A 27,733-nucleotide genomic window follows, 5' to 3' on the forward strand; every position below is an offset into this window, starting at 1 on the left:
AGAGAGGGTTATGTTCGAGCTTTAAGATCTAGTGAAACTTGCCTTGCTAGGTTTTGGACTTGTTTGAGACTTATCAGCCCTTCTTCTCCTTTTGAAAGGGGAATGTCTATCCTATACCCATCCCACCATTATATTTTAGAACAGAATAACTTGTTTCACAAGTTCACAGCTAGAGACAAATTTTGCCTCCGGATGAATTGAATCTAACCGATATCTAATTTAGATACTGTTTAGATGAGACTTTGGACTTCAGACATTAGAATTGATGCTTGGAAAGATTTAAGACTTTGGGGCTTACTAGGATGGAATGAATATAGTTTGCATGTGAGAAGGACATGAATTGTGTTGGGTCCTGTGGTAGAATGATATGAACTGAATTATGCCTCCCAAATTCATATTTTGAAACCCTAATCCTCAGTGTTACTACATTTGAGCATAGAGCCTTTGTAACTAAAGTTAATGGAGGTCATAAACGTACAACCCTCATCTGATAGGATCAGTGCCTTTATAAGCAAAGGAAGAGAGAGATCTCTCTGTCTCCACATGCATGCAACAAGGAGAGGGCATGTGAGTACACAGGGAGAAGGCAGCCCTCTGTAAATCAGGACAAGTCCTCACCAGAATCTGCTAACACTTTCATCTTGGATTTGCCAGCCTCCAGAACTGTGAGAAAATAAATTTTGATTAAGTCAACCAGTCTATAGTACTTTGTTATGGTAGCCCAAGCAGACAAACACAAATACTAAAACTTACGCTTGAGTTTTGTTTCTCTCTTTTATTTCGTTGCTGAGACTTTCTTTTTTTTTATTTGTTTTAAGCATGTTTGTAATTGATCATTGTGGCATTTTACAGTGGCTGCTTAAAAAACTTTGTCAAGTAATTCTAACATCTCTGTCATATCTTCCTTGACATCTATTGATTTTTCAAAAGATCCAGTTTGATCTTCCTGGTTATGATCAGGACACATGTGTTTTTATTGGAACCTGGACATTTCATGTATTATATTATAACACTAGATTTACTGAAAGTTTCTGTTTTAGCTAGACTTAAAATCACTGCTCTGCAGGGAAAGGTGTAGCACAGCCTTCTTACTGCCGGGTAGGCTTCCCCTCTGATGCTGGGAAAGACTGAAGGCAGGAGGAGAAGGGGACGACAGAGGATGAGATGGCTGGATGGCATCACCAACTCGATGGACAGGAGTCTGAGTAGACTCCAGGAGTTGGTGATGGACAGGGAGGCCTGGCGTGCTGTGGTTCATGGAGTCACGAGGAGTTGGACACGACTGAGTGACTAAACTGAACTGAGGCTTCCCCCCAGCTTCCGTTGACAGAGGGGGGCCTGGGTTCTGGCTGCTGCTGGTAGATACAGGACCTCGAGCTCCATACCAGTGTCCCCTGACACCGTGTGGGTCGGCTAGCCTCGGGGTGGTAGGAGTCTGAGCTTCCACTGGGCCTCCTGTGACACAGCCCCAGCAAATGTCAGGAGGACTACTCCTGCTCGTCAGTGGGGGTCCAGGCTCCCCTCGCCCTCTCACCCCTGCAGAGAGTGGGTGTCAGTGCTGCCCACCGACAGAAGGCCCTGCCCTCAGGCTAGACCTCTCCTCATAGCTGCTGAGGGGAAGGCCTAGCTCCGCACTCTCTTTGTGGGCCTTGGCTGGGACAAGGGAGCATCTTTTCTGTGGTATGTGACTGGAGTCAAGTGATTATTTTCTGTCTTTTTCTTTATCTCTTTTAAAGAGAAGCCACTCCCTGCATCCAAGTGCCAGCTCCTCTCTGGGGCCCACCTGCCCTTGTTCACTCTCCATTTCCTTCAAGGAGTTATTTTTCATATGGTGTCCAAAGTTAATAGTTATTACCTACTAATAGCCACTCTGCCATTACTGGCAGGGAACTTCCTTAATTCTGAGGGTTTCCTTTAAAATTAATTTCCTTCTTTAATTCCAAAGGGATTTGGGGGATTAGAAGTATGTGTGATGAACCAAAATTAAGTTAATTTATGGGAATAAATAAATTTTTTTCAAATTATGATCTTCAAATGCCATGTAGAGATAACACATACATTTACTTGGGGAAAGTAGTATAATAGAAAGGGACTCTCACTAAAATTTATTTAAACTCCTACTGCCGTTGGTGGCTGAGCACATCAGTAGTTGGGACAAACCCTTCAAAAGGTCCCTGGGGCACCTCATTTACGAAACTCTGAGTCATTATGGCACTTAAAATTATGCCACTCTTTGCACCTGATAACTATGCTCTTCATTTGATCAAAGGTAGGACACTAAAAGTCAAAGATTGTTATTTTTCATCATTATCTAAATAAATTCAAGTCAATGTGATGTTCAGATTTAATGGCAGTGGTGTGCAGGGCAGGCAGCACAAAGCGATTTTGGGGGAAATAAAGTATGTGAGCTTTTAAACATTCTTTATATCATCTCATATTCAGTGACGCCCCAACTATGGTTATATAATTTATAATATTCAAAGCTAAAATATGTATCTAATAGGACCTCTTCATTTCTACATTCAACCAAACAACATCAATTTATATATATATATAATATAAAAATTTGTGTATACACAAATGTACGCATTTCTTGAACTTCCTAGAGAGACAAAACCAATATAAACATTTCTTAACTCATACCAAATTTATTTTTATCTGCCTGATATTTTAAGATTGGTTTGAAATTGATGTGATCACTTATTTATATTTGCTGTTACTATCATTATTATGATATGCAAGGCAGCTTAGAAGATTTTCCTCATATATCATGTTTGAATTGACCAAAAGCTAGAAAACTTCATAGACTTCACTTTTCCTCAACTCCTATGGTTTCAACTCAGAACTAAATAGCTTTAGGAGGAGAAATACTATTCAGTGAAGTGTTTTTCTTACTTGTGTTTTATCTTTTGGATTTACTAAAAATAGCTGCTTGGTCAAATAGCTCACTTCTACCCTTGGCATCCAAGGCTACAGAGGCTAAATGTGATAATATGATGAGTTTCAAATTACCCAGTCCAACAACTCTCTGTTGCTAGGAGACAAAGCAATGCAGATTGTCGTCATTATTCTGATGAGCCACGTGCTCTGGCTTCTCTAACGCAGAACTGAATTAACATACATTTCTCTTACTGTTATATCTACTCTCAAGAATTCAAACAGTTATTGAAATTAGCCCTGGCTTCTAGAGCTGTGTTTTCCAGTCTGTAAGGAAATTCCTTAAAAATAATTCAGTTCAGTTCAGTCACTCAGTCATGTCCGACTCTTTGCAACCCCATGGACTGCAGCATGCCAGGCCTCCCTGTCCATCACCAACTCCCGGAATTTACTCAAACTCATGTTCATTGAGTCGGTGATACCATCCAGCCATCTCATCTTCTGTCATCCCCTGCTCCTCCTGCCTTCAGTCTTTCCCAGCATCAGGGTCTAATGGCATGGCTTAAATTTGGAAGTGAGTGCTTAAACAAATCAAGACTATTTAGAGAAGGAAATAGTCCTTTTCTTGTTGTTCATTTTATTTGTGAAGTTATGCCTTAAGTAGTAGACCAAGTTTCATGAGAAATCATCTGAATTGATGAGAACATACTCTAAATTCGACGTGGACACTATTTTGGTGGCTCTCCAGTAGACACAGTTTCAGGCCATAAGTGTCATGTGGTTGAGCTGTTAGAGTGTTCAAACATGTGAGAAAACAGCTCTGCCACTGCTTTGGTCATGCCAGTATGGAGCAACTCTGCTGGTCTATGGGTGTCTAGAGTGCAGGTTTCAGAGAGCCTGGTGTGAGGTCGTGGAGACACGCTGGAGCTTTATCTGTGTTGTGCGTTGGTTGACCTTGATTACTGTCTGGCAGCTGTGTCAGGGGTGCTCTGCTCTTAGCACCCTGCGAGGTATAGTGGGAAACAGGCATGGCCAGGGTTCCAGGAGCGAATGCTGAGCAGATGAAATAATTCAGTGAAAACCCTTGTGAAACTGAGGGCTGTTTGGGGAAGCTCATGGGGGTCATATTCTGAACTGAGCCTGGAGGATTTGGATGGAAGAAGGCATAATGGATAAAGGATAAAATACATTTGGCAGGTGATGAGTTTGTGGAGGCACTGACTTCCCCCTTTGGGGAAGAGAAGGGCAGTGTCACAATTCAGATGTTGGTATTGTTCAGTCGCTCAGTCATGTCTCCCTGTGACCTCGTGCTGCTGCTGTTGTTGTTATATGTTGCTGTTGTTTAGTCACTAAGTCAGTCTCCATGGACTGCAGCACGCTAGGCTCCTTTGTCCTCCACTGTGGCCCAGGGTTTGCTGAAATTCGTGTTCATTGAGTCAGTGATGCTATCTAACATCTAATTCTCTGCTCCCAGATAGGAAGGGCCTTAAATTCCAAAATGTAGAGACAGACAGAAAAGTGATGTGGAATAAGGGGAGGGTGTGCTGAAGTCATTGTTTTGGAAGTGAAAACAAGTGCTTGGAATGTCACGAAGCAGTGGAGGTGATGAGAGCTGAGAGCAGGGTGGTGGCCAGTGTGACAAGTAGATTATGAGATGGGCTCTGGGCCCATGTATGAGTCAAAGACGGCATCGTGATTTAAGACCAGGTGACTTGCAAAATGCTATTGTCTATGAGAAATTGGGAAGTGATTGGAAGGAGCTACTGGTGTGAATGTGTAAAAAGCTAATTGGATTATGAAAGGGACAGGAAAGTATATGGAGGGGTTTGATCCTCCTATTCCTGGCCTTTGACTTGCTTCTCATTCTTCTTCACAAAGGAAGCAGCCCTTCTACTGGGAGGGTGACAGTTGTTTGTCTTCTTCCCTGATTTCATTCCACTTAAGTCTGTAGACACAGAGAGCATGGTCTCTCAACTCTGCCTCAGACCAGCGGGTAGTCAGTGACCCCATGTAATTTTACAGAGACCCAACTGTGGGGGTGGTGATGGGCCATCTGACTAGCAAATCTCAGTCTTCTACTATTGCTTTCTCGGTAACAGAGCAGCAATGTTATCTGTTCATCTCCATCTGCAGAGAGCTGCACTCACTTCTCAGCTGATTCTGGACAGGCAAAGCCCCAGTGATCTCATTGGTACCTGCTTGATTGAAAGCAGGGATGTGGAGTGTAGACATTTATATTTTACAAAGTTTCTAGTTTAGATTATGGAATTGATGGGTCGGGTGTTGACTTGGTTTTCAGTTCAGGAGACTGACGGGGCAGTTGAAGGCAGGTGGGTCACACAGGTGATGGTTGGTGAGGTCACCTGGGACAGGTACTCTGCCGATTCCTACCTCAGTTTTAGAAGAAGGAGGAAGACTGAGGACATGGGCATCAGAGAACTAAAATCCTATACAGTTTGCCAATCATCAGAATTCTGATCACCTCCTAACCTGCATTGCTTCTAACATAGGCAGTGAATGCACAGAGTAGAAGAGGCTTCCTCGCTGTCGTAAGACGGTGGTTCCCACACACTCGGTTTGCTTTTGACAATTAGAAAATGAGTTCATGTACAAAGATCTTCTCATGAGACTGGATTTGACACCAAACAAAACTTCTGTCCAGCCTATGGCTGTTCCTCGGTCGCTGTTTACTGTGGGTCTACTGCGTATCAGGCACATGGTGAATACTTGGTTGTCATGGGTTCATGTTGCCCTGAGCACCTCCAGGCTGTTCCCCTCAATCTGCAGATGACAAAGCGGAGCTTAGAGCAGAACAGTGACGGTCGGGATCATGCCAAAATCTTTCATCGTTAGACAAAAACTCGCAGCTTCTAAAAGGCCTTGTAAACAAGGGGTTGATGTGCCATTGTGGCCATTCATTCAGGATTTGCAGTGCCAGAAGAGGACAGATAGGAAGTGTCAACCCGGGGACAGAGCTGCTCGGAAAGCAGTGATGAATTGCCAAGTTGGCTGTGGGTGAAAATGTTTCGAACCTTCTTGCCTAGCTCCACTGATGTATAGTTGGAGGAAGGCAAGCGTTATGTTTTTGGAGCTCTAAATCATGACAGAGGACGGTGGCATGGCAAACTTAATGGCCTCATTTATGGTTGTCCCAGCTAAGAGATTGTTTGCCACGCATCTCACACAGAGCAGAATTTAGTGCTGCTAAATGTCATTGATATCAATAGGCCATTTAATACTAGCAATTTGAAAAACAAGACGATATGAGTTATTAGTGTGCATTGTAGTTGACATTCATACATTTCTCTGTGATTTCAATTAATTTTTATCTAGTTACAATTCTGATTTTCTGAGGTCCTTATTGTTGGATTATGGTGGTCCATAATCTACCCCACCCCATCCCCATCAGCAGTGGAGAAAGAGGCTTGGGGGCCGGTGAGCCTGCAGGTAACAGAGGCAGCCTCTCCTCAGCCTCTGATCCTTGAAGCACAGACAGGCTTTCCTGGTCTGCATGCCCCTTGGCCACAAAGCTCAAGGAAAGCCACACCCAGTCCCATAGAAAGAGTCAGGACCACATGCCCAGCCACACCCAGTCCCATAGGGAGAGTCAGGACCACGTGCCCAGCCACACCCAGTCCCATAGAGAGAGTCAGGACCATGTACCCAGCCATACCCAGTCCCGCGGGGAGAGTCAGGACCACGTGCCCAGCCACACCCAGTCCCACGGGAAGAGTCAGGACCACGTGCCCAGCCACACCCAGTCCCATAGAGAGAGTCAGGACCATGTACCCAGCCATACCCAGTCCCGCGGGGAGAGTCAGGACCACATGCCCAGCCATACCCAGTCCCACGGGAAGAGTCAGGACCACGTGCCCAGCCACACCCAGTCCCACGGGGAGAGTCAGGACCACGTGCCCAGCCACACCCAGTCCCACGGGGAGAGTCAGGACCACATGCTCAGCCACACACAGACCCATGGGGAGAGTCAGGACCGTGTGCCCAGCGGTCCAGTCTATACCCTGCCACGTCTGCACCCCCACCACCCCAGAGCTCCCACCTGCATGCCCACGTCCTGGATGGCTTCTCTCCAGGCCACCTAGGCGGGCTCCCACGCCCTCCTGAAAGCTTCATTTGTCCCAAAGGCCCCCCTCTTCCCTGGGTCCCCTGCTCTTCGCCCTCTTCCCATCTTCCTTGAGGACACTGGCATTGAGTGGGTCGCTCCGCAGTTGGGGGAGGAGGGAAGGTGCTCTCTGCTCTCCCGCATGTCTCTGCACCCAGTCATCCTTGGCTCTCAGAACCGCCTGGGGCACTGAGACCTATTGCCCCAAGGTTTGTGCTCCTTTCTAAGCTTTGCGATTCACAGTTCTTGGCCGGCTCACATCTTCCAGGGGTTGTGGGGGCTTCCGTACTTCTTTGGGGCAGGGGACAGACTCACAGCCCAGAGTGTGTGGATTGGGACAGGAATGAGGGGGTGCTGGTGGGACGTGGGCAGCCCTTGTCCCTGTGAACATGGCCGGGCTGGGGCCAGCCTCACAGAGCAGCAGCCTGGCCTGCCCTGGGGCACAGCAGCTGGGGAAAGGACAGGGGCACAATAGAGCAGGAAGCGAGATGCCTGCGCCAGTCTGGGGACAGCGGGGAGCCTCATCACCGTCCACCACCCACTCCACACTCAGCCCTGGCCAGAACCCAGCGTGCTACTCTGCTCCAGTCCATGTCTCAGCACCACGGCCCTGCAGCCTTCAGGATGCTGTGCCGTGTGAATGATAGAAAGAAGGAAATCTCACCTTGTTTATGGGGAACTCAGGGAGCTGTCAGCACAAGCCTGACTGTGTCTGTGACCAGACACTTGGAAAGCAGCTTGCCAGTCGAGCGCGTCGTCAGCCCCCCACGCCACCCCGGCCACGTCTCCCACAACAGAGAAGGGAACTTACGGCAGAACGCACTTGCGCTGGAGGGCTCCAATGCAGCCCATGTGAAAAGACGCTTCTGCATTACCTGAGACTTGGAAGGTCATGCTAATTTAAAAACACATGACAAGAACACTCAGCCTCCACTTGTGGTGTAATTCAAGTGTAGCATCCATAGTATCCCATTAACTGGTGAGCACGTCTGCTCTATTTACATCATTCTGTTTGATATCTTACTCATACACAGATGGCACTGGAATCGTGTCACTAATTCTCAGGGTTCTAATGACCCCCTCACCAAGGAGCCTCCTGAGAAGTAGGGTTCCCAACTCTGGGAGCTGTGGCTTTGCTCAGAGACAGGACGCACTGAGGGGGGAACACCCAGTGAAAGAGGAAAGTGATACAACCTCACTGAGAGATGTGTCCACCTAGAGCACTGTGTTGCCCTCAGGTCATCATTAGCCGTCAGACACACACTGACTAGGAATGCTTGGGGTGCCCACCGGGGCCCATATGAGCCATGGCAGCCCGCTCACATTCTCTGACGGGAGCCAGTGCTGAGGCTGGGCGGGCCTCTGTGGTTCCTGTTAGGACCTCGTGACATACTCAGCAGCAACCGCCCGGAAAAGGGAGCTTTGAAAAAACCAGGTTTATCACTCAGAGATCTCAGCGGGCACACAGCACACCCAGGGCCACGCAGCACAGTCATGGGTGAGGGAAAGAGGAAGAACATAGATGTGGGGCCCTGCCTTCATTGGGGTCCAGGGTGGGGTGCGTTGGGTTTCACCAGTCAATTTTTATTGGCAAATTCAAAACATAAGAACGGAAATTAGGTGTTCTACCTAGCGAGAATTATCAGTTATCTAGGTCACCTTGGGTTTTCTTGAAGAAGAACTGCGTGGGTGGGTTGGTCCTTTATCTAGTGGAGTCTCTGGGAACATGCTCATATGAGGTGAATGCCTTTTAAACAGGTGCCTTGGCAATCAGCAATTGAAAGCTTGATGCCAGGCACTTAACACTACAATTTTAAAAAGTTTATTATCAGTCACTTGCACTCCAGAGACCTACATTCACATCATGTCCCTGGTAAAAAGATTCGATACCTAAGATGTAATGTCACCCAATCTAAATCTGTAGATCGGATTCAGGTCCAAGATAAATCTCATCAGAGTATTTCGGGGAAAGCCTGATTCTAACATGTGTGTGGGTGAAGATGAAAAGGGGACACCTTGTTCTTCCAGCTGCTGGTGTCTAGAGTTCTGCACTCTGTGTGGTTAAGACAAGGGGCTTGAAATCGCAATAGAAAAAGGAAGCAGAACAGACAATTCCACAGAGAGAGCCTGTGGCCGAAGGAGACCTTACTTGTCAGAACAGGCCCTGCAAGGATGTGGGAGGGAGGAACGGCTTAATGATTCCGGTGGCAGCACAGAAAATCTCATGGAGAGGGTGCAGTTGGATACTTATATAGGAAAATATGTACAGAAGTCAGCGTTGTCAAGGCCCTAATGCTTAAAGATGGAGCATTCCAGCTTTGATCAGGAGGGCCTCCGAAATAAGAGGCAGAGATTCAAAGGTTGATAAATTTAACTCACTTAGGCTACCATTTATAAAAAAATATTTTCTAAGTGAGCAAAGTGATATAGGCACAACTTGAAGAAGATGTTTACAACACATGGATCAAAAAAATTATGTATATCAGAATATATAAAGAAAACATGATTCAAATGGGTAAAAAACACAATCAGATTTTATGAAGAAAACATAGCAAAAAATAAATAAAACCTTTGTTTAGTGATGTCTGTAAAACTACAGAGCAAACGATGCAGTGATTATGTGATTATTGTCAAGTTTGGAATAGAACCTGTTGGGGGGAAAGTGAGTTCACAGAGGGCCTGGAAGTTTCCTCTGTGTTAACTCAGTGTTTGCTCCATACTTGTTTGTTTTATTATTTTTCAAATATTAGGAATGCTCTTTTGCACGTAAATTAAGAATAAGGGTAGTGATGTGCGCTAGCAGAGAAACTCACACACTTATTAGGAAGGAGTACTCATCACTGGCATGACCCTTCTCCTGGCTCCTTCTGTGGAGGCCTGTGGCCACACATGCACTCCTGCCCATCTGCCCAAAAGTGGCTGCACCGGGCCCATGAGCCGTGCACCAGGCCCTGCCTGGTGGAGTCCCGGAACCTGCCACCCTGCCCAGGGACGCCTTCCCTGCCAGCCCGCCTGTCTCCTGAGACACCTGCAGAGGCCTCCCTGTGAGGGCACACAGCTCTTTGCATTGGGGGTTGATGTCAGGCGGGGAGCCCAGCGTACAAGCTTGTGCAGAAGGCGCTGGGGTCTGGGTGTGGCAGCCGTGCAGATGCTCTAGGTGTGTGGGTTCACTGTCGGGGGCCTTGAGAGACACGAGGAGCGCTCGAGCATGCGGGTTCCTTCACTCCAGCCGCTCCCTGGAGCCACTCTTGCAGAGGCGACCCCAGCTGTCCCCCCAAGCCTGTGACCCAGGCCCCCGGAAGTGTGCTCCTCGCCCTCCCAGTGCAGCGGCCGCTGCGCCAGTGCCTCTGCTGCCTCCTCAGCTCTCAGCATCTGGGCCCTGCAGGCCCCTCCCCTCCACCGACACACACCCCAGCCGCTGCTTCCCATGACGTCTGTGTGCTGACGCCCCGCAATCTCACCTCCCCAGACTACTCCACTGAAAGCTGCACGTCTCCCCTCGGCAGAGCGTGTGTCTCCCTGTAGCACTCAACTACCACCTCACATATAACATGTTCATGTATATTTGTCTCCCTCCCCTGGGAGACGGTCTTCTGTTTATTTTCCATCCACCTGTTCTAGTGTTCTGCTGCCATGACATGTTATCACAAACTTGGCAATTTAATTGAAACAATGTATTTATTAAGTAGCCTTATTGTAGTCATCATTTTATAATACCAGTTCAGTTCAGTTCAGTCGCTCAGTCGTGTCCGACTCTTTCCGACCCCATGAATCACAGCACGCCAGGCCTCCCTGTCCATCACCAACTCCCAGAGTTCACTCAGATTCATGTCCATTGAGTCAGTGATGCCATCCAGCCATCTCATCCTCTGTCGTCCCCTTCTCCTCCTGCCCCCAATCCCTCCCAGCATCAGAGTCTTTTCCAATGAGTCAACTCTTCACATATATACATATATAAAATCATGACATTGTACACCTTAAACTTATACAATGATATGTGTCCATTGTATCTCAATAGTTAAAACATTAAAAAATAGAACAACACTTGTATTATCTTCTAGTTCTACAGGTCAGACAGTGAATTTGCCTGGTGTCCCAGCTCTGGGTTTCCCATGGCCAGAATCGTGGTGTCAGCAGGGCTGCCCTCCCTTCTGGAAGCTCTGGGGGCGAGTCCACATCCAGCCCCTCAGGCTGCGGGCAGGATTCAATTCCACGATCTGCAGGTTGAAGTCTCTGTTTCTTGCTGGCTGTCACCAGGAGTCATTCTTGCCCATAGAAGGGCTGACTCCATACCTTGGGTCATGGCCCCTTCCTACACCTCTAAAACCAGCAATGGAAGTTGAGTCCTTTCTTTCTGCTTCGATTCTGTCTGAGCTGGGTCTCTCTGACTGGCCTCAGCTCGAGGAAGTTCTCTGTTTTTAAGGACTAACGTGGTTATATTGGGTCCACTGGGATCATCTAGGAAATCCCCTGATTTTAAGGCCCATAGCTTTCATTCCATTTGCACGGTGCCTTTTGCCGTGTAAGGTAACAGTCACAGACGTGACGCTGGGGTTAAAGTTCCTGCTGCCTGCATCACCTGCCTGCCAGGACAGTGCAGACAACCGGACAAGTGCCTTCTGCAAAGCGAAACCTTTATAGGAGCTGATGTAGTCAGATGCTGCTGCAAGTTGTTAGAATCACAAAGAAATGGAGACCAGACATGAAAACTCACTGAGCAGACAACCAGGTTCGTCCTACAAATGAAGCTTAATTTAGCTTATTTTCTAAGGCTAACTTGACCTGGGTCATTTGCCTCTAAGAATTAGAAATAAAACTTAAACTGTTTCCCGGGGTTGATATGAGGTAACTACTGACCAATTCCGTATCACTTAAGAAAATTCTAATATTGTAACCAACCACTTTGAATAATAAACCATCAACTCTTTCCTGCTATACAAGCTGCCTTATAACAGTGTACCCCTGAGCCTCAATCCGTGCTTTGGTTTGAGAGCTCTCGGTTTGCAAACTCTCTTTTTGGTGTGTGCACAGTGAACTTACTCATTGCTTCTTGAGTGATTCATTGTGTTTACTTTGACTCTTAATGAACCGTTGACACCCTGATGGAGCTCTCATCAGCTCCATTGTAACAGTGGCCGGCAGACATTGTCACAGTCCCATTCTCAGATAGAAGCACTGAGCACAGAACAGGAGCCTTGCCCCAGAGCATGGAGCTGGCAGAGCCCCAGGCCTTGTGGTCTTAGCCCGTGCAACGGTGCACCCAGAAGAGAAGACAGTCCGTGGGAAGCACTGGGCCTGACTTCTGAGCGCTCTGCCCTGTGGAAATGAGAAGGGCTTCGACTGTGGAGCTATCTGCCCTGGTCTGACTGCCTGTGCTTTCTATAGGTCGTTTGACTCTTCAGTCATCCCTCTCACTACTCTTATAAACATGTGTGGTGGTACCAGGCTGCAAACGGTCCCAGGCTTACACTGCTTTCTGTCCCTTGCCATGCAGACGCATATCCTAATTCTGAAGTTGTCTATGTCTGGACCAACGGCACCGCCAAGTCAGTGGTGGTGGCAGAAGATGGCTCCAGGCTGAACCAGTACCACCTCATGGGGCAGACCGTGGGCACGGAGAACATCAGCACCAGCACAGGTAGCCCTCCTCTCCCACACCCACCACGGGCACACACCCGGGGGGAGCCCCAGCTCTCCTGAGCCACAAGAAGCTGCCACGTCCAGCCCCACCTCCGGCCGCGTACGGAGGTGCAGCTGTGGCGTCCCGGCATTAAGGGTCACGAGGGACGTTAATCCGAGGTGCGTTTGCCCCCATGTGAGCATCAGTGACCACGGGCCCTGCTTATGTAACAGTCCTGCCAAACACCGAGATGCCAGCAGCAGCCTCTGCAGCAAAGGCAGAGAGCTTCCTGCACATTTTCCCATTTACCTGCTCTGCTGTTTCCGTTTTACCATTTCAGGGATTCCCCTGCGGTTGAATTTTGGCAAGCACAGCGAGCCACGTAGAAATCGCCACAGCCTTCGAGGGTGCAGTTAACTCTGTCAGGCACAGGGCTGGCTTGAGCCCTCTGGCAGCACAGGCCTGGCGTCACCTGATGCCAAGTGAGCAAGGTCTCCAAAGGAACACAGTGCATTCCTGGCCTACAGCAACACGGGCTGTTCTCAGACCCCAGCCCCAGTGGTCATGATCACCAGCTTGGCTGTGAGCAGGGGAGGGTCCTCCAGGGCACCAGATGGCAGGAGAAATGTGGGAGAAGGGTGGAGTGAGTCCTGCTCGCAGCATGAGTTCTAAGCCCCAGATGGTCCCCCGGTCAGCATCACCACCCCTGGGAACTGGCCAGAAGCAAGGAACGCACATTGCAGCCTTCCACTCAGTGCCCGTCCACTGGAGAGGGCTGGTGTCCTCGGAAAGAGCCTGGCAGGCCTGGGAAGAGGCTGCTGCAACATACTGTTGCTGCATTCAAGGGGAAGGAAGAGGCAGCAGGCCGGGTTTTATGGGACGTGGGAAGGTGGCATGGCAGATACTTGGGGTTAAGGAGTGCAACGCTAATGAAGAGTGCTACTGCTTCATGTCATTCTGTAAACATTTTAAAATGAGATTCTGCCCCTATTTGCATTTAAAAAATGACCTTTTTTGATTGTTATCTTATACTGCTATCCTCGACTCAAAAATAAAACAGAATGAAAAGAACCGTAACAGCAAAAGAATTTATAAGTTGGAAAGTAACTTCAAATCTGAATGCAAAGAAACAGAATGGCGTTTTCCCTCTTCTCAAGCATTGAGAGGCAAAATCAGATCATGGCAAAGCATACCTCCCCCCTTCTCTGTGTCCCTGTCTCCTTCTGTGGGACGGAGCCCAGTCCCTCCTCTCTCCTGCCTGGGGCTGTGGGGAGGGTGTGGTGGCTCTCGGCCCTGCGGGAATTCTGGTCTCCTCTGTAGGGAGCAGGTTTTGCCACACGCGATCTTAATTCATGCTGTGAGGAAAGGCACCTAGGGACACATCCACAGCTGACCTTACTGAGCGCTGGGCTTTGATTCCAACAGCAAGCGTCCACACTTCAACCAGTCTCAAACGCCTCAACACTGAGCCCATGCTGCAGTCTGACCACCCTCAAACAGATGGCCCCATCTGGGGTCCGCCTCAGCAGAGGCCCCCCGACCCTCCACCTGCATCCACAGTTCTGCCAGACTCACTGGCCACACCGTCTGATTCTCCAATCAGTCAATGGACTCTTGTCCTCAGATCAACTCAGCTCTGCCTTCACATCTGGAGGCATCCTTCCCGTCTCCGCAGGGAGAGGCAGACTCACGCAGCAAAGGAGCCCGTCTCACCCCGCTCCCCTGTAGCCGCCTTGGCTGCTTACCAGTTCACCGTCAGTGCAGCGTCATTCTCCGCAATGAGGGGGAGGTCGGCGCTCACCTCCCACACCACCAGCCAGATCCAGAGAAGGCACTGGGGCATCGCCAAGGAGATGCCCCCGCTGTCCCTGGGAGGCACGGTCAGAACCCGCCACCTCCTGGGTCTGCTGCTTCTCACCCCCCTAGCGAGGGGCGGGGCACTGAGCCTGTGGGGCCCTGGAAGCCCACCACCCCTGCCAGCCCTCTGTGGCTGGGAAATGAGGAAAAACCCTCCACCCGCGACAGCGCTCTGTGATGTCCTGAGTTATATGTAGAGAGGCTAAATCCTGAAATCCTGAGGGCAGTAGCAGTGAGGGGGGCAGGTGGAGGGTGGCACAGATTGTAACCAGGGATTAGGAAAACACACAAATCTGATTTTCCCCAGAAAAGCATCCCCTCGCAGAGGCTCTTCAGAGGCCGGGGGTCAGGAGACTTACAAAACAACCAGCCTCTCCTTCACCCAAACAAGACGATTTGTGCAGAGGGAAGGTGGGGAGAAGGGAGCTCCCGAGGAGACTGTGACCAGGGGCAGGAAGCACAGGGCGGGACTGCAGGGCTTCCTTTAGGTGGCTGACTGCACTGATTTGCTTATTTGCAGGTGAATACACAATCATGACAGCTCATTTCCATCTGAAGAGGAAGATTGGCTACTTTGTCATCCAGACCTACCTCCCCTGCATCATGACCGTGATCTTGTCACAAGTGTCCTTTTGGCTGAACCGAGAATCAGTTCCCGCCAGGACAGTGTTTGGTGAGTGTGCCTAACCCAGGCCTGCAGGCTGTGTTCTGCCTAGTCTAACATCCCAGAAAACAACAGCCTAGAGCTGCCTGTCTATTCTGTGACCTTGAAAACAAATTCAGTCTTAAAAGACTAGATTTAGGGCTGCTTTCTGAACCAGGGTTCAGAGCAATTTGATCATCCTTTCCCTCCTGAAAAGCCTTTCACCAGTAGCCTGGTTGTTTTTTTCTGTTTTTTTTTTTTTGAGGCAGGGTTGGCGGCGGGGGCAGGACAGTGTGTTTCAAATCTCCAGCAATCTGTCTTAGATGAGATTTTGCTACAGTATTTTCACAAGTCTCATGAAGTACTATTTTCTATGTTATCAGGCAGTTTTCTTTGAAATGTGCATGCCACTTCAAAATTAACTCCCAAGCTGCACTCAATATGTTGCATGTGATATGATAGTAATAGGTTATATATATAAAATAGAATATGATAGTAATAGATCATATATATATATAATATAATACATATTACCGTGTGTTTGTGTTAGTTGATCAGTCGTGTCCAACTCTTTGCGACCAGGGGACCTTCCCGAACCAGGTTCTTTACCGCTAAACCACCAGAGAAACGCTACATATTACCATATATATATGTATAAATATGAGCTTCCCAGGTGGTGCTAGTAATGAAGAATCCATCTGCCAATGCAGGAAATGTAAGAAATGTGGGTTCGATCCCTGGGTCCTGAAGATCCCCTGGAGAATGAAGTGACAACCCACTCCAGTATTCTTGCCTGGAAAATTCAATGGACAAAAGAGCCTGGCAGGCTAAAGTCCATGGGACCACGGAAATTCGGAAACAACTGAGCAACTGAACAAGAATAACAAATGTATAAATAAACACATATATGAGATATATGCATGTATGATATGTGTATATATGTATACATAAGTATAAGAATCTAGAATAAATAAATATTTTAAACCTTAAAAAAAAAAAAGAATCTAGAATATTATCTGACATCCCTGAGACATAAATCAAATTTAGCCACGTCTAGCTAGCTAGCACCTTGACACAGCAGACGTGATCCAATGTTTAGCTCTTACTTGGGAGCTCATTTCATCAAATTCAACATTAAAAGTAATTTTATGGGTCAGCTGTAATGGATATTTATATCTTTCTAAACTGTAAAGTACTGTTCCCACCTCAGCTCTTCCTATTTTACTTTTTCTTCCAAAGAAGCAAAGGTGCCCTGCATTTCCTGCCAAAACTCCTGTAGGTGGAAGAAGCCGGAGATCCTGGAGATTTCCAGGAAGGGCTCAGGACTGCTTCTGTGCAACCAGCTCTCTGCCTCCAAGCACGTGCTTCATCTGCCCCCTCTGATTTAGCATCAGGAAGGTGTGGGGGTTGGCTTGTGGCTAGACAGTGTTCCCCCTGCTCTTTAGGAGAACATTAGTAGATGGGCAAGGAAAAAATTTTAGTTTGGAGGATGCCTTATGTTCCAGTCTGCTTCCTCATAGAGATTTTCAACTAGTGTTAGGATGTTAAAAGACTCAAGGAGACACAAGAAGCCTGTTTAAGGTCACACACAGAGCACTGCTATCTGGCACAATGATGAGCTGGATTTCTAAGAAAAATCAAAGGTGACCACTGATTTCTCATTAAGCGTCAATTCCATGCACAGTGCTGTGTTCGCTGAGGGTATGTAAATATCTCTGAAGGATGACACTGAATGAACACTAAGCTGCTATGACCACCAGCAACATTACACTCTTTTGATGCTGTTTTCTGGGGCTGCCCTAGTGCAGTTCCTCCCACTGAGGGCTTAGGCAATAGAAGTTAACTGCCTGGAGTTAACTGTTCTGGAAGCTACAAGTCCCAAATCAGCAGAGTTGGTTTTCTCTGAATGAAGGCTCTGTGTCTGGCCTCTCTCCTAGTTTCTGGTAGTTTCTTGGCATGTGGCAGCATAATTCTGGGTTTCACATGGGGTTTTCCCTGTGTGTGTGTGTGTGTGTGTGTGAGAGAGAGAGAGAGAGAGAGAGAGAGAAAGATACCAGTCATATTGGATTAAGGCCTACCCTAATAACCTCATTGTAACTTCATTACTTCTGTAAACACCATGTTTCTAAGTAAGAGCTGGAAAGTAATTCTGAGTTCCAGAGACTAGGACTCCAGCCTCTGCATTTGGGGAGGATGGCGCACGGTTCCACTGGAACAGCTGCACTGCACTCACACCCCGTGCATAGACGTGTACGCTTATGCAGGGAAACCTGGGCTACAAGGAAAGAGAGCTTGTGGAAACTACACGGGCTGTAAGTGTTCCGCAGACCTGGGTCTAGTATTGGCTCTCATTGGCCCGCTGGTGAATTTGAGTGCATTACTATTTTTAACTCTTTCAGCTCTTCACCTGCCAAATGTGAATATTGACACCCATCCAGAATGTAGCTTAGATCAGGGGCTGGCCCCTAGCAGACGCCCAGTAGAGGCTCAACAGCTCCCTCTGAGGATCTAGACTTTCTGTATGCTCACTGCAGATTTCCCTAGAAGACAAGCAGATGGCTACAGGCATGTTACACAGCAGCCTCAAGGTGACCCAGTTCTTTCTTAAAGGGAGTGCCAAGACCCAGATTCAGATGTGGTACTTCTGTTGCACTTGGGTCCTCGGAGTCTGCAGGCTCCAGTAGGTCCATGTGAAAGCGAGTCTGCTTTACGAGTTTTCTGGATCCCACAGTTTGTCAGGAGCACAGTGAGTCTTTGTGAAGCGCTTCCCCAGAGCCGTGGGGACATCCCTGCCCATCTCAGCTCTACTTTTCTGAGGAACACAAAGATGCCCCGGTCTTCTAACTTATCCGTGTTGGGCATCCGCTCTCTGCAGGGCTCAGGTCAGGACAACAGGGACGCAGTTAGGGTGTGTGTACAAATCAGACCCAATCCCTGCCCGCCTCGATCCATGTTCCGGCAAAGGAGACAACGGACGAGATAAGGACACTGGCAGTGTTTAAAGGAGCGTGTTGTGCTATGAGACTCGTAGAGAGACCTGGGCTGAGACAGGTTCTTTCTGTCTGTGTCTCATGCAGGGGTGTTATGCTGGGGTCCGGTGCTAGAGCTGACCCTTGTTCCACTGTCCTCCCCTTATCTTGACCAGGGGTGACCACGGTGCTGACCATGACGACCCTCAGCATCAGCGCCCGGAACTCGCTGCCCAAAGTGGCCTACGCAACAGCCATGGACTGGTTCATAGCCGTGTGTTACGCTTTTGTGTTCTCTGCGCTGATCGAGTTTGCCACCGTCAACTATTTCACAAAGAGAGGCTGGGCCTGGGATGGGAAAAAAGCCTTGGAAGCAGCCAAGATCAAGGTACTGACTTCATTTCCCTCCTTACTCCAGAGGAAACAGGCCTGATTTTATGTCCAACTCTAAGGCCAAGTGTTTCTCTTCCCTACGCCCCTCCCCCTGAAAAATGATTCTTTCCCTTATATTCACGGGCCTTACAAAGTCTTATAACAGATCCTGTTTTAACTTTATTTTCAATCACCAGCTTCATTCAAGGGAAAGATCTGATTTCATGGTGATGGTTTGGGCTTGTTTATCCTCAGGCCTATTACTTTTGATGAAGTACCTTCTGTCTGTTCAGGGACTACTTACCCAGTTTTGAATTGTACAGTCAATGGTTCTGCTCATTCTTTTGCTACTTCACCATGCAGTGTCTTCTGCAAGGTGGCTGAAGGTCATGAAGGGAGCATTTGAATTGTTGAAAGCAACACAACAGCAAACACACCTGATTCTACTCATGAGATGATCTGGCTTGCTTAAACGAGGCAAGAGTTATCATGGGAAGCATTTTTCTGTACAGAGCAATTAAGTGCTGAGTATATAGAAAGAGATTGGTGCCTGAGTCTAAAAAATATTTGAAGAAAAAGGTTGTGCAACATTCCAACTTGAACCAGGTCCTTGGGGAAAAGAAAATAACATACATGGAAGAGAAAAGAAATAGCACATGGTAAAGTGCTCATTATACCATACATAAAACAAACGAGCAAGTGAGAGATGAGAGATGAGCAGGCCAGAGTTGCCAGAACAGGCTTGAACGTGAAACTCCACCTGTCCTTTGGAAATCATCACAAGAGCAGTCCTGGGGCCTTCCTGGAGACTGGACCCCAGACCCACGATGGCGCCTGGATACTCTGCTGCTGCTGAGGGCACTCAGGGGTGCACACCCACAGCTGCACAGCTGTTTTTTCATTCAACTTTTCTTACGAAAAGTCCAAAGTTCTGACTTGACCTGGCCCATCAGATTCTTCCTACTTCCAAGCACTGTGAGTCCACTCCCACACTGAGGTTTTAGTCATGCAAGAAAGACCTGCTTCCAGGCCCAGTTCACCTGTATGGAGATGGAGGAAGGCCTAGTGGGGCCATATCAGGCCCCTGAGGGCAGGAGGGGTGAGGAGAGGTGCCGGGGTGTCGGGGCGGGGGGGGCTTGACAGGCATGACTCTCCCAGACAGGTGTGTCTGGGGGAGGTGACGGGGGCAGGAGCCAGCTGAGCAGAGGAGGTGGTTGGCAGAGAGCTGGGAGAACACTGCAGAGGCAGAGGACTGTCGGACTGGGGGCTCTTGACTGAAGGGTCCCAACAGGCAGAGCCACAGGGGTGTTTGTACCCCAACAAACATGAAGTCTGGGGAGAGGGGCTTCCCAGCACCGTGTTGCAGGGAAGTAAACATTTGCTATGGGGCTGGTGACGGTGGACTGGAGGTGGCCCTCTTGAGTGGGGCAGCCAGCTGGGAGGTGCGGCAGGAACTGAGGCCGTCAGGCTTGTGTCTGTGAGCCTAGGAGGAAGGCGCAATGGCCCTGAATGTTAACCGAGTGAGCCATCATCATCGTCAGCCACCTCATTTTCCTGCACGCGGCCTCCCTGTCCTTCCCACTCATCACAGGTCTGAACACAGACCAGAAGGGAGAGGAGGGCTTGCAGGTAAAGTAGCTTGTCTCACTCCAGACTAGCACTGATCTCCTGGAAGACCGCGTGTTGCCCCCAAAGGTTGTGGAGTGGGGGGCCTCATGCCCTCGGCCAGTGGAGGCATCAGGGTATCTGCAGGCATCCCTGCCAGCAAGCCCTGCTTTAGACATGGCGGTGAGCACGAATAAGGAAGTGTATCGTTACTCTTTTTGCGTGAACTGGCTTTTACGTACAGGCGGAGAAAACTTGAACACCAAACTGCTTACCATCATTACCTGTTGGGATGTTCAGAGTTGGGGGTGCCAGGCAGTTTTTAGGGGTGAACACCTGTGAAAGGGTAGAGGAAAAAGTTCAGGTTGACCGTGAAGGGAGCGGTCTGCTGGCCTCTGCGCCCTGCGCTGGGCAGCAAGTCTTCCCGGAAGGAGCACCAGGGCCCCTCTCCGACCGCCGTGGTGGTCCTCAGGCTTGTGCGCCACCTCCCTCGAGCAGGACACCCGCGTCTGAGACCACTCTGCTGTCCTCCAGTGTGTGCCCTGCCCTGCTTACCCCAGGACGTGAAGGCTGCACAAGACGCTGACGGAGCTGGTGTGTCAGGCTGGAGGCAGCCCCGCACGGGTGCGCGCCGAGCCACAGGGTCTGCAGAGAGCCCTCCTGCACAGTTGCTCACAGGCCTGCTCTGCTCTGAGGCTCACAGTCGTCCTCGCCACGGGCCCGGGTTCTCATGCTCCCTGGGTCTGTGCGCACATGTACTCAACCTCGCTTTCCACCGCTGCTTCCTGCTCCCTCTCCATGCCCTTCCTCTCTGCTTTTTACCTTTCACATATGTTTAATAGTTAATATATTTTCTTTTCTTTTTTAAAACTATAGTCACCAGGCTGTGCACTACATTTCCCAATCTTATTTATTTTAAAACTGGAAGTTTGCACCTTTTGACCACCTTCATCCACTTTGCTCCCCACCCCACCCTGACCTCTGCTGACCCCTAATCTGCTCTCTGTATCTATGAGTTCAGCTTTTTGTTTATTTGGGTCCTACATATAAGTGAAGTCATATGGTATTTGTCTTTGTCTGATTTATTTCACTTAGCACAGTGCTTTCAAGGTCCATCCCTGCTGTAAATGACAGGATTTTCTTCATTTGGCTGAATAGTATTTTCCATTGTGTGTGTGTATATGTGTATAGTATATAGTATGAGGCTTCCCTGGTGGCTCAGCAGTAAAGAATCCACCTACAATGCAGGAGACACAGGATCGATCCCTTGGTTGGGAAGATCCCCTGGAGGAGGAAATGGCAACCCACTCCAGTATTCCTGCCTGGGAAATCCCATGGACAGGGGAGCCTGGTGGGCTACAGTCCATGGGGCCGCAAAAGAGTGGGACACAACTTAGCAACCAAACAGCATTCATATATATATAAATATGTATGTATATTCATGGTCAGTCGCTTCAGCTGTGTGTATATGCATATATATATACATATATGTGCATTTTGTTTAACTGTTCATCTATTGATGAATACTTGTTGTTACCAGTCTTTGCTATTGTGAGTAATACTGTCTTGGATGTGAAATTCTAGAACAGGCAAAATCGTTTATGGCATAAAAACTGAGAATAGTGGTTCCTTTTGCTGGGATGAGGATGGAAATGGGCTGGGAAGGGGCATGGTGATCTTCTGGAGTGCTGATGGTGTTCTGTCTTGGTCACCGAGATGGTGATATATTATCTTTAACGTATTCCTGTGTTTTTCTAAACTTAATTCAATGAGTCTATGTTAACTTGGTAAAAGAACAGAATTTTCCCCAACATTCTATCATGCGAATTTGCAAACATGTGGAAATGTTGAAAAATTACACAATGAAAACCTGTACTGTTAACGTTTTACTATGCTTCTGTCATCGCCACCTATCTGTCATTTATGTAACCTAGCATCTATCTATCCATTCACCCATCCAGCCATCCTCAATCCATCAATGCTTCTTAACTCTTGATGGATTCAAAGTAAATAATGCATTTCCCACTAAATAATTCAGCAAGCATATCACTAATTAGAGTTCAATATTCATTTACTGTTTGATTCTTTTGAAGCAAAAACTTATAGTATGACGTGCACAAACACTAAGTGTACTCTTGAGAAGGTTTGACGAACATGGTCAACTGTATAACCCAAATCCCTATGATGACAGAGCATGTTGTCACACTCCAGAAGGCCACTGTCCCCCTTCCCAGTCCATTCCTGTCCTCGCCGAACCAAAGGGAACCATTTCCTAACTTTTCTACCGTAAACTATTCTGCCTGTTCTAGAATTTCACGTTCAAGACTGGCCACACGGGGTTCTAAGCCTAGAAGTCTGTGGAAGGCTGTCCTCCGCCAGAGATAAGCTGATCCCCCTGTCTGTCTCTATCTCTTTTGAGAATTGATGCTGCTAAGTCACTTCAGTCGTGTCCAACTCTGTGCGACCCCAGAGACGGCAGCCTACCAGGTCCCCCGTCCCTGGGATTCTCCAGGCAAGAACGTTAGAGTGGGTTGCCATTTCTTTCTCCAGTGCATGACGGTGAAAAGTGAAAGTGAAGTCGCTCAGTCGTGTCCAACTCTTAGCGACCCCATGGACTAGAGCCTACCAGGCTCCTCCGTCCATGGGATTTTCCAGGCAAGAGTACTGGAGTGGGGTGCCATTGCCTTCTCCGTGAGAACTGATAGTTGCTTGCAAACATCATGCCCTTACATTCTTCTTGTATTTTGCAGAAAAAGGAGCGAGAGCTTACAATAAATAAGTCAACTAATGCTTATACTACTGGGAAGATGACCCACCCCCCAAACATCCCAAAGGAGCAGACCCCCGCAGGGACCACAAATGCCTCTTCAGCCTCAGCAAAACCTGAAGATAAGACTTCTGAAAACAAAAAGACTTACAACAGCATCAGCAAGATTGACAAAATGTCCCGAATTATATTCCCACTTCTGTTTGGCACTTTCAACCTAGTCTACTGGGCAACATATTTGAATAGGGAGCCAGTGATTAAAGGGGCTACCTCTCCAAAATGACCTTTTGTGCTCCCAAACTGCAAGAGAGCCATATGTCAGTGATGGGCACCAAGGAGAGGTTGAACTTGGGGGGCCTTCCTTATTTGGGCACTATCTTTCAGGAAATTTTTGCATGTTTAATTATATGTACAAATAATATTGCCTTGATGTTTCTAAATATAATGTCAGATGTTTCAGAGATGACACATTGATAAATAAATCAAGCCACTTTCTAGAAAAACAGGAGACATGGCACTGACACTCAGATGCTCAGCACCTTACACTGATAGTTTACAAACAAGCATATTTTTAACTGTTCCAAGTGTTACCTAACACTGTTTTTTATACTTCAGATGTCATTTCATACAAATTTTCCCAGCAAATAAATATTTTAGGAAATGCTCCATGATTATTACTTGACCAACTCTCACAAGAAACAGATATCACAAAGAGCACATTTTGCATTGAAAATTCAACTATGGGCATTTATGTACAAAACTAATTGCCTTTGATAATTCTTTGAAATTAAAGAATTTAATTGCTCTGAAATTAAAACTACTGCATGATCTTATGTTAAATAAAATAAATACTTATGCAGACATTTAATAATAGAAGTATATAGTATGTTAGATTAACAGATAACATATTTCCCCAAGGAAAAATTTAACTGCTTAAAAAATTTTTTTTGGTGGAGTGGGAGTGAAACTTACTTCTATCCCTCTGACCACCTACCCCCCTACCGACTAACTGAACAATGACCAAGAAAGAAAAGATCTTAAAACAAAAAGTAGTGTGATGACAGTCTTGGCATCTGACCTGAGCATACACTGTCTGAAACACTGACCACAATTCACTGCAGCCACAGTATAGTGCTTCAGTGGTGAGAAATTGTAAATGAGTTATTTTCCGTTTTATTTCCCTGTATGTTATTTCATGATTGACTTATTGCTCTGTTAGCTTTTGTATATGAACCCTAAATGTTCATTAAAAAATAAAAAGGAGACTGATCTTGTGGAAAATATGTCATTTTCTGAAAATATTTCAAATTTTGGTGGGTGTACTGATTCATTTTCTAAAGATGATATAAAGGAAACCCATCATGAAGGTGCTTGGGGAAAAAGCCTCTTACTTAGCTGTTCATCTCTGTTCCAGTCTGATTCTTCTGGGTAGCATGTAAAGAGAAAGCTGACTTCAACCACAATGGGGTGAATAGGTAGAACCAGAAGTTCTTTCCATCACATACATATCCATGATACAGTTCTCCACCGGTCTCTGCTCAATAGAGTCCTCCCTGAAGGTAAGCTTACTGTTCAGTCGCCACACCTTTCCTTTTGCTGTTTGTGAAGAGTGATAAAAAGAACTGCATGCAGACCATCTACTTACTGTTAGAGGGATAACATGTATGAAAGGAACAGTTTCTTTTTCCTCTCATAAAAGGGATTTTATGACTATTAGCAAATGGTATCAAAGTTCAGTTCAGTTGTGTCCAACTCTTTGCGACCCCATGGACTGCAGCACACCAGGTATCCTTGTCCATCACCAACTCCCAGAGTTTGCCCAAACTCATGTCCATTGAGTCAGTGATGCCATCCAACCATCTCATCCTCTGTTGTCTCCTTCTCCCCCTGCCCTCAATCTTTCCCAGCATCAGGGTCTTTTCAATTGAGTCAGCTCTTTGCATCAGGTGGTCAAAGTATTGGGGTTTCAGCTTCAACATCCTTCCAATGAACACCCAGGACTGATCTCCTTTAGGATGGACTGGTTGGATCTCCTTGCAGTCCAAGGGACTCTCAAGAGTCTTCTCCAGCACCACAGTTCAAAAGCATCAATTCTTTGGCACTCAGCTTTCTTTCTAGTCCAACTCTCACATCCATACATGACTACTGAAAAAACCATAGCCTAGACCAGACGGACATTTGTTTACAAAGTTATGTCTCTGCTTTTTAATATGCTGTCTAGGTTGGTCTTAACTTTCCTTCCAAGGAGTAAGCGTCTTTTAATTTCATGGCTGCAATCACCATTTGCAGTGATTTTGGAGCCCGAAAAAATAGTCAGCCACTGTTTCCATTGTTTCCCCATCAATCTGCCATGAAGTGGTGGGATTGGGATGCCATGATCTTCGTTTTCTGAATGTTGAGCTTTAAGCCAACTTTTTCACTCTCCTCTTGCACTTTCTTCAAGAAGCTCTTTAGTTCTTCTTCACTTTCTGCCATAAGGGTGATGTCATCTGCATGTCTGAGGTTATTGATATTTCTTCTGGCAATCTTGATTACAGCTTGTGCTTCTTCCAGCCCAGCATTTCTCATATTGTACTCTGCATAGAAATTAAATAAGCAGGGTGACAATATACAGCCTTGACGTACTCTTTTTCCTATTTGGAACCAGTCTGTTGTTCCACGTCCAGTTCTAACTGTTGCTTCCTGACCTGCATACAGGTTTCTCAAGAAGTAGGTCAGGTGATCTGGTATTCCCATCTCTTTCAGAATTTTCCACAGTTTATTGTGATCCACACAGTCAAAGGCTTTGGCATAGTCAAAAAAGCAGAAATAGATGTTTTTCTGGAACTCTTGCTTTTTTGATGATCCAGCGGATGTTGGCAATTTGATCTCTGGTTCCTCTGCATTTTCTGAAACCAGCTTGAACATCTAGAATTTCACGGTTCACATATCAAAGTTATCCCCGCCTAAACTGACTACTTCATGGAACTTAATTCTTAAAAACTCATATACCTCAGCATGTTTGATGGACACAGATATGGTCATGGCCATGGACACACGTATAAGCACATATTCAGAAGTCTTTTATCTTGAATAACTATATAAATGCCTATAGCATCTACTCACTGAAAACTCCCAAGTACTTATTCTGAGAAATCTTTCCACAGGATTCAATATCAAGTATTATATTTTCCTGTATAGATGTGAAAGTTGGACCATAAAGCTGAGCACCGAAGAATTGATTCTTTTGAACTGTGGTGTTGGAGAAGACTCTTGAGAGTCCCTTGGACTGCAAGGAGATAAAACCAGTCCATCCTAAAGAAGATCAGTCCTGAACATCCATTGGAGGGACTGATGCTAAAGCTGAAACTCCAGCTTTGGCCACCTGATGCAAAGAACTGACTCATTGGAAAAGACCCTGATGCTGGGAAAGATTCAAGGCAGGAAGAGACGGGGACAACAGAGGATAAGATGGTTGAATGGCATCACCGACTCAATGGACATGAGTTTGAGCAAGCTCTGGGTGTTGGTGATGGACATGGAGGCCTGGCATGCTGCAGTTCATGGGGTCGCAAAGAGTCAGACATGACTGAGAGACTGAACTGAACTGATTATATTTTATCACAGTAGTGTGAGAGATGCACAGAACTACTACATTCTTCAAAAAGACTGGTGCCCATTTATGGCATCCCTGGTTCATTAAATATATAGAGGTTCCATTGCCCCTTCTCTGCCTTGTTTCAGGATATCATAATAGAAAAGTAAAGGTCAACAAAAAGGATGCTCTTAAAACTTCACGCAAGAAGCAGTTCTGTTTTGCAAATGGTGGTATATTTGTAGAATTATGTGTGCTTTCCTTTATACCCTGATAGCTCAGTTGCTAAAGAATCCGCCTGCAATGCAGAAGACCTGGTTCGATTCCTGGGTTGAGAAGATCCACTGGAGAAGGGACAGTCTACCCACTGCAGTATCCTTGGGCTTCCCTTGGGGCTCAGCTAATAAAGAATCTGAGTGCAGTGCAGGAGACCGGGGTTTGATCTCTGGGTTGGGAAGATCTCCTGGAGAAGGGAAAGGCTACCCCCTTCAGTATTCTGGCCTAGAGAATTCCATGGACTATATAGTCCATGGGGTCACAAAGAATCAGACACGACTGAGAGACTTTCATTTTCACTTTCCATTATACCACAGCATAACATCAGCCAAAACCAAAGGCAAATCTGATGCCGACTGTGCAGCTTCTGTTTTTATTTACTGTTTGTTTATATTTGTTTATGTAGTCTTCACATTTTAGCTTTGCCTTGTAGTTTGGAGAAACATATAGGTTGGATCTAAAAGGCTACACACACTCACTCACTTTAAACATCTCAATCCTAATGGGAAATGTTATCTTCCATACGAGGTTGCATAATTTTCTTGACAAATTCGAGCCTTTGTTACAGGAAACCCTCAGAGCCCTGCTAGTGGAATTCCAGTTTGGGGATACTGCTGCATTTATATGCTGCTCAGCCTTAAATCTGAGCAAAATTTAGTGAAAACGATCACATTAGTCTTCTGTTAATTTTGTATTATAGATATTTCAGTGTTTGTTATTTTTAATGAGGATATAATGAAGAATAACCTTGGGAAAAATGATAAGGTAGGGGATAAAAATTTTGAAAATAATTATAAATTTCACTGCCCTACTTTTAGAACCAGAGTATTTAACATATCTCTTTTGACATCACCACAAATAGGAAGAATAGCCTAATAAGTCAGCAATCAGTATTACTTCCGGAGAAGGCAATGGCAACCCACTCCAGTACTCTTGCCTGGAAAACCCCATGGACGGACAGAGGAGCCTGGTAGGCTGCAGTCCATGGGGTCGCTAAGAGTCAGACACGACTGAGCGACTTTACTTTCACTTTTCATTTTCATGAATTGGAGA

General features: G+C 46.8%; 1 protein-coding gene across 1 annotated transcript in view; it reads left to right on the forward strand.

Annotated features, from left to right (window-relative positions):
- The window catches only part of GABRA5 (gamma-aminobutyric acid type A receptor subunit alpha5), a 91,834-nt gene extending 68,721 nt beyond the window's left edge, over window positions 1-23,113 (forward strand). Inside the window, exons 6-9 of the mRNA XM_052659593.1 lie at window positions 12,492-12,635; window positions 14,995-15,147; window positions 18,263-18,474; window positions 22,814-23,113. Of these exons, the coding sequence (XP_052515553.1) occupies window positions 12,492-12,635; window positions 14,995-15,147; window positions 18,263-18,474; window positions 22,814-23,113 (809 nt within the window). The remainder of the gene's footprint in view (window positions 1-12,491; window positions 12,636-14,994; window positions 15,148-18,262; window positions 18,475-22,813) is intronic.
- The last annotated feature ends 4,620 nt before the right edge of the window (window positions 23,114-27,733 follow it).

This window comes from Budorcas taxicolor, chromosome 21 (assembly GCF_023091745.1).
Source record: "Budorcas taxicolor isolate Tak-1 chromosome 21, Takin1.1, whole genome shotgun sequence".
Lineage (NCBI taxonomy): Eukaryota > Metazoa > Chordata > Mammalia > Artiodactyla > Bovidae > Budorcas > Budorcas taxicolor.